At 39.5% G+C, this 7955-nt stretch overlaps 1 protein-coding gene and 1 pseudogene across 1 annotated transcript in view; both read right to left on the reverse strand.

The window, feature by feature from the left end:
• GALNT8 (polypeptide N-acetylgalactosaminyltransferase 8) overlaps positions 1-5355 on the reverse strand; it is a 49854-nt gene extending 44499 nt beyond the window's left edge. Inside the window, 2 exon segments of the mRNA XM_007472387.1 lie at positions 1808-1878; positions 5343-5355. Coding sequence (XP_007472449.1) covers positions 1808-1878; positions 5343-5355 — 84 coding nt within the window.
• Positions 5356-5905: 550 nt separating this feature from the next.
• The window catches only part of LOC103073841 (dnaJ homolog subfamily C member 8 pseudogene), a 6861-nt pseudogene continuing 4811 nt past the window's right edge, over positions 5906-7955 (reverse strand).

A 7955-nucleotide genomic window follows, 5' to 3' on the forward strand; every position in this document is an offset into this window, starting at 1 on the left:
CAGCGGCCACGGCCCACGGGCGCAGCCGCTCCGTGGCATGCGGGATCCTCCCGGACCGGGGCACGAACCCGCTTCCCCCGCATCGGCAGGAGGACTCTCAACCACTGCGCCACCAGGGAAGCCCCCATATTACTCTTTTTAATCACTTAAACATTACTCTCCAAAGTCCATCTTCTCTAGGTATGATGTTATCTATCAATCAACTCACCAACCCCCAAACTCATTAGGAAGGGGAACTCTCAGTTGCTTATCACAGTAGCAAGAAGATTTTCTATTTCTTTGTCCAAAATTCTCTTGTTATGGGGATAAAATTCATTTCTTTTTGATTAACCTTCAGTAGGCGTTTCCACTTGAACATTCAACGTGCCCCACAAAGAATTCCTATTCTTCCCTGTCCCCAAATTATCGCCCTTGCCAGAGGGCCTCCTTCTGCCATTGCCACCACCCTTTCTCCATGTTCTCAGACCTTCCGTCATTTTTGACACAGTCCTCTCCTTCACCACTAAGGAGAAGTGGCCAACTGTCCAGAGATGTGTGCTTAACACATTTTTTAAGTGTCAAGAGTTTATATTTATTAAATGCTTTACCGTATGCTAGGCACTGACCTACTCTTTTTTTTAACATCCTCATCAAGATATATTTCACATACAATAAAATTCACCCATTTAAAAGTGTATGGGGGAGGGATAAATGAGAAGATTGGGATTGACACACACACACTACTATATATAAAATAGATAACTAATGAGGACCTGCTGTACAGCACAGGGAACTCTACTCAGTACTCTATAAAGACCTATATGGGAAAAGAACCTAAAAAAGAGTGGATCTATGCATATGTATAACTGATTCACTGTGCTGGACACCTGAAACTAACACAGCATTGTAAATCAACTATACCCCAGTAAAAATTTTTTTAAAACTCTCCAGAGGGAAAAAATAAAATTAAAAAAAATGTACAATTCATTGTTTTTAAGATTCACAGAGTTGAGCAACCATCACCACTATCTAATTTTAGAACATTTTCATCACACTAAAAAGAAAGCCCATACCTATTAGCAGTCACTCTATTTCTCCCCAATCCCATCCCCCCTCAGCCGTAGGCCATTATTAATCTACTTTCTATCTCTACAGAATTGTCTATTCTGGACTTTTCATTTAAATGGAAACATACGATATGTGGTCTTTGGTGTTCACCTAGCTTAATGTTTTCAAAGTTCATCAATGTAGCATATATCAGTACTGCATTTCTTTCTATTGTCAAATAATATTCCATTGTGTGGGTATATGCCACATGTTTATCCATTCATCCATTGTTGGACATTTAGGATGTTTCTACTTTTGGGCTGTTATTAATGCCACTATGAAAATTCGTGAACAAGCTTTTGTGTTGGCATATGTTTTCATTTTACTAACATACACACCTAAGAGTGAAATTGCTAAGTCATGTGGTAGCCCTATATTTAACAATTTGATGAACTGCTGTACTGTTTTCCAAAGTGGCTACACCACTTTACATTACCACCAGCAATAAACGTTGATTTCAATTTCTCCACATCCTGGACAATATTTGTCATCACCCTATTGTGATGATAGCCTTCCCAGTAGGTGTAACATATTATCTCACCATGGTTTTAATTTCCATTTCCCTAATAACTAATGATGTGACCATCTCTCCCTGTGCTTGTTGGCTATTTGTATATCTTCTCTGGAGCAATATCTAAGGACTTTATTCATTTTTAATTTGGTTATTTGTCTTTTTATTATTAAGTTGTAAGAGTTACTTATATATTCTGGATTCAAGTACCTTATCGGATATATGGTTTGCAAATGTTTTATCCCACTCAGAGATATGTCTTTTCACTTTCTTGATATTATCTGCAGCAAGAAAAAATGTTCAGTTTTGAAAATTTTCAATCATCTCTTTGATCACTTAGACTTTTGGTGTCATATCTCAAAATCATTGCCTAACAACACCTGATCTTCAAGATTTACGCATGTTTTCTTCTCAGAGTTTTATAATTTTATCTCTTACATCTATGACCATTTTGAGTTAATATTTACATCTGATGTGATTTAAGCACCCACTTCATCCTTTTGCATGTAGATGCCCAATTGTCCCAACACCATTCTTTCCGCCATTAAATTGTCTTGGCACTTGGAAAGAAAACTTCTTGTGTGTCTCTTTCTCTCTACTTGCAACACGATTCACGATGAAAACTTCAGTGACCAGAAGTGTATGTGTGGGTTTCTGTGGCTCCCTACTGTGTGTCTCCTGTATTTACATTATTATCACACAGAACCCTTCATTTTTGACTCTTCTGGTCACCAAAGGTGTGGGAGTTTTTCCCACACCAAGCAATTCTCTGCGATACGAGCTGGGTGTCCTACAATTTCATTCAATTCTGACAGTATCTACCTGGTGATAATCAGATTCCACATGGCAAGGGCCCAGTCCGACAAGCCTGCTCCCCACTTCAGACGCCAACTGCAAAGGACAGAATAAAGGATACAGTTCAACAGTCAGATGAAGGCAAAAATAGAGAAGATCTGGAAGGGTCCTGACCACAGGAGCTTCTGTCCCCACAGAGCTGAGGTACACATCACCCTGCCACTGTGGATGTGCTCACCAGCCTGGAAGCTCCCTGAATCCCATACTACTGAGATTTTTATGGAGGCTTCCTCATACCAGCATTATCAAATATTAATTCGATTGTTCAACCCTCTCCCCTTTCTGGAAGATGGAAGGTGAGGCTGAAAATTCCAAGCTTCTAAGCATGACTTGGGCTTTCTGGTGACCAGCCCCCATACAGGAGCTCACCCAGAGTCACCTCAATAGAACAAAAGATGTTCCTAGTGTTCTTATCACTTAGGAATTTACAATGGTTTCACGAGCTCTGTGCCAGGAACTGGGAACGGAGACCAATATATATTTCTGTTATCTTACAAGAGTATTATTATGAGGGTCAAATGCAAATAATGTACATAAAATGCTCAGAATGGAAGAAGTACTCAATAAATGTCAGCTGCTATTGCAGCTGTTGGTGGTTATAGCTGTTCTTGTTGTTATAATTATTGCGTGAACGATAGCACCATTCACGTGAGAGGAGAAAAAGAAATGGGTACATTTAAGTTCGGCCACATTGAGTCTGAACAATCTGGATTGGAGACGTGTGAATTTGGGAGTCATCACCGTGTACATGGTGGTTGACTTCATAAGAGCTGGATAAAATCACTCAAGTTTCGTGCAGATAGAAGCCTCCAGCTAAAGCCTGGGGATCACCAGTATTTAAAGCAGAGGAGCCTGAGAGATGAACTTTAAATTCTTTCAAGCTCAGTGGCCATTCTTAATGTCTAATGTGTTCTCAAGAGATTAAACTGCACCCTTTCTTAATCGGTTACAAATATCTGTGTAATTTCAGAGGATTCATTCATCTGACAAGGAATAGGGTTGATAACAGTGGCTAAGAAAAAGCTCATTTGTGCATTGTGAGCATGTGTTGGAGGGCAAAAGGAAGTAAATATTTTGTAAGCACCTTCTATGGGCCAGCCAGTGTTAGGCACCATCATAACCATCCTTTGATGCAAGGATTATTACCCCATTTCACAGATAAGGAAACTGAGAATCAGAAGGTTAAGTGATATCTACTCTGGATCAGGTTGTATTTGTTTCAGTGTTTTAATCGCACTTTTTTATGCTATAGTTTTGGGGGTTAGTACGGATAATCTGCGGAGTTTTTCTTTTGCACAGATATCCATTTCCTAACGTCCTTCCTGACCTCCTGGACTGGTTGCCTATATATTTATCATTATGCTAAAGTCTATATATGATGCAGGAACAAGGGTTCCATGACAATAGTTTTTCACTTCAGCTGCTCAGCTAGGAGTGAGAATATGACATAGTAAGACCCCCAAGAAAACCATAAGGTAAGCAAAATTGCTGAGTAAGAAACCCACTTTAAAGGTGGTCTTTCCCACAAATTATCAAGAGGCTTAGAAAAATCTTTTTCACCATAGCAACAGAGGAAAGAGAATCATGCTGCAGAATTAGCAGCATAAAACCTAATACATTTGTACATAATTAGGAAGAGACAATGGTGTAGTCAATAAAATTGATAAACATTTAACTTGGAGAAATGGCAGAGCAACAGAATTCTTTGCAATTATTCACCAGCCCTGAGTATCTATAAAAGAGCGGAATTGGCCCAAGGGAAAAAAATTAGCCTGGAAAATAGACCAATACAGATTGCAGAACAAAACAGCAAAAGAAGAGGGGAACTGGAATCACGACCAAAACATGAGTTACGGGTTGTTTTTTTTTTTACCACACCTGATTGTGAGTTGCATCAGTGACCTGGTAGGGAAGTCTTGGCCATTACCATCAGAACTAGAGTAGACGCAAATTTTAGGCAGCCCACACTTGTCTATGTGATTCACTTTCATAAGCCTTTAAATTCAGTTCTTCAAATGTTATCTGATGGATGATGATTTGAAGCACTACGTTACTTACCATCGGCCACCTGCCAGCAACAGCTCAGTTTCTGTTTCATTTAGGCACTCCAGTGAGACTTTAAATAATTCAAGGTGAAACTATCCATTTGAAAAAAAATTTGGAGGAAGCACTTAAGAAAAGATATTCTGGAATTTCAGGCAAATGAAGGTTAATTTGATGAGTTCAGAAAGGGGTATCTCTACCTTACATTAAACTTACTGAAGAATCAGCTGAAAATAGATGGAAAAACCCATAATTTCTTTTTTTTTTTTTTTTGGCTTTCTGGAATCAAGGTCTGCTTCCAGCTATGATGGAGTAATTGGAATCAGAGTTTCCCTCCTGCCAAGACTATAAAGCTGAACAAAGTACATGAGACACCTGTTTTCAGGCAATAGGCAGCAAATAACTGTGATCCCTGAGAGAGGGAAGCATGAGTTGAGTCTTGATCTGGGGACAATTTTGATCTGGGGGACAATTTTGCAACTATGGCGTAGGATGGTCAGCCCCAGGCAGAGAATGATAGTCTCCTGAGCTGAGGAGTCAGAGAGCTAAATTTGGGAGCTGCTAAAGCATCTGTAAATTTCAGTGCAGGGTACCAAAATTAAAGGAGCTACCTAGAAAGAGGATGATCTCCGAGGATTCCCTCCAGATTCCCAGACATGGGATAGGCTTAATGAGAGAAACTCCACAAGGTCTAGCCTGGCACAACTGCTACAGGGTTAAGACATAACAAAGATACTAGAGGTCACATAGTCTTAGCAGATACAGGAATTCTGGCTGAGTCACAATGGAGACATCTTAGTGAACACCCTGGGTATCCTGCTAAGACAATAGGAAGACCACTGCTTACGTGTAAGAACCATGCCCTAGGGTAAGGGCCACTCTAAACCCACTCTAACAAAGCCCAAAAGCAAGTCTCAACAACATCAAAATAAGCTTCCAGTATATTAACAGTCAGAACAAAACTCAACATTCTTTAAAGGAAAACAGTATAACCCAGATGCTTTACAAGGATTCATTCACAATGTCAAGGATATTATCATGAATTACTGGACATGTGAAGAAGCAGAAAAATGTGACCCATTAAAACAGAAGTCAATAGAAACCCACCAGAAGATGACTCAGATGTGGTCATTCAAACACTAGGACTTTAAAATGGCTATTATAAAAATGTCCAAGAATTTAAAGAAAGAGATGGACATAATGAATGTAGAGATGGTGAAATCTCAAGGAAAAACTAGAAACTCTAAAAAAGAACCAAATGGGAATTCTAGAATTGGAATTTATAGTATCTGAAATTTTTACTGGGTGGACTTAATAGCAAATTGGCAACTTCAGACAAAAAGGTCATAAATTTCCAGACATATCAAGAGAAATTATCCAATGTGAAGAAAAAAGAGAAAAAAATGATTTTTAAAAACCATTTTCTTGAGCTGCAATCTCTTCTTCCCTTATTCATTTCCTTTCATGCATCTCTTTGGTTTCTGTCTCTTTCTTTTTAATTTCCAGCTCAGCAAAGTGTTTTATGGTCTGTTTGTATACTGCTTGTTTGAACAGCTTGAGATCATCCTCCTCCACATTTGTAGGTTTTCCTTCCTTCTTTAATTGCCCTTTTTAATCTTTCACAGTGTGTTCCAGGTATTATTTCCCTGCCTGAATTACAACCAGGGCCCTCATCTTTTGTTCCTGGCCCAGTAGCAACTTGTAAACATTGTCCACAGCTTCAAAAGGGTTTTGTGCTCCATCAGCATCACCTTCTTTTTTGTCAGGATGCTCCAATATGAATAACTGCTGAAACTACTTTCTTATTTCTTCATCTGTCACTTCAGGATCTATCTGAAGAACATCAGGGCTCAATTTGAAGTAGGAGGAACCAGGACAAGTCAATCTTTCAATCTCATTTTTGGACTTTAGAACTGAATCTCTCTTCTTTATTTGTTTCACCTCACAGTAGAAGGTCATAAATGCTTCCTCTGTGCTGCCCCCTCCACCCCAAGCCTGCTCACACCTACAGCCACCATTTCCCCAACTCAGTCCCCACGTGACTCTTCCTCTTCTTTTCTATTATGTGCATTTCATGCTATACATTTCCCTCTCAGCACTGCTTTCACTGTATCTCATAAATTTTGATGAATTCTATTTTCAATTCAATTTAGTTCAAAGCATTTTAAAATTTCTCGAGATTTCTTCTTTGACCCTTGTGTTATTTGGAACTATGTTGTTTAATCTCCATGTATTTAGGAATTTTCCAGCTATCTTTTTATTTTAATTCCACTGTGATCTAAGAGTAGGCATTGTAAGATTTCTAGTCCTTTAAATTTGTGAAGGTGAGTTTAATGTCCCAGAATGTGGTCTACCTGGTGAATGTCCTACACAAGCTTGAAAAGAATGTGTATTCTGCTGTTGTTAGATGAAGCATCCTATAGATGTCAATTATATCCAGTTGATGGTGTTTTTGAGTTCAACTCTGTACTGACTGTCTGCCTGGTAGATCTGTTCAGTATATGCAGAGGGGCACCGAAGACTGCAAGTGTAATAGTGCATTAATCTATTTGTCCTTGCAGTTCTATCAGTTTTTGCCTCATGTGGTTTGACACTCTGTTGTCAGGTGCATACACATTAAGCATTGTTATATCTTCTTGGAGAGAAGAGACCTGGTGTGGTTATGTTAATACCAGACAAGGAAGATTTCCAAACAAGGAGTGTTATCAGACATGAAGTAGAAACTTTATAACAACAAAAGGGTCAATCAGTCAGGAAGGCATAACTATCTTACATGTATGTGAACCTTAGAGAGTCAAAAAATACATGAAGCAAAAACTGTCATAACTAAAGATAAATAGGCAAATCTACAATCCTGGAGAGAATAAGTGATAAAACAATGGGAACAAAAAGTTAGTACATGTATTAGTTTTCTCTTGCTGCATAACAAGTTTTCACAAAGAGGTGGCTGAAAACAACATAGTTTTGTAGGTCACAAGCCAGGGTGGTCTTAAATGGGTTCTCTCCCAAGTGTCTCACAAGGCAAAAATCAAGGTGTCAGCCACTCTGGGCTCTGTAGCCTCTGGGGAAAGTCACTTCTAGGGTCGTTCAGATTGTTGGCATAATTCAGTTACTTGAAGCTGTAGGACTGAGGTCGCTGTTTCTTTGTTGGCTGTTAATCAAGGCCACTCTCAGCAACTAGAAGCTACCTGCTTCCCTTGCCACGTGGGCCCCTCCATCTTCAAAGCCAGCACCTCTTCCTCACACTTGAAAGCTCTCTGACTTCCTCTTCCGCTACTAGCCAGGGAAAACTGTCTGATTTTAAATAGTTCATGTAAATGGAGCACATCCACTGGGATAGCCTCCCTAATCTTTTTTTTTTTTTTTTTTTTTTGTACGCGGGCCTCTCACTGTTGTGGCCTCTCCCATTGCGGAGCACAGGCTCCGGACGCGCAGGCTCAGCAGCCATGGCTCACGGGCC

The sequence above is a fragment of the Lipotes vexillifer genome, unplaced genomic scaffold, assembly GCF_000442215.2.
Source record: "Lipotes vexillifer unplaced genomic scaffold, Lipotes_vexillifer_v1.1 scaffold395, whole genome shotgun sequence".
Taxonomy (NCBI): Eukaryota; Metazoa; Chordata; class Mammalia; order Artiodactyla; family Lipotidae; genus Lipotes; species Lipotes vexillifer.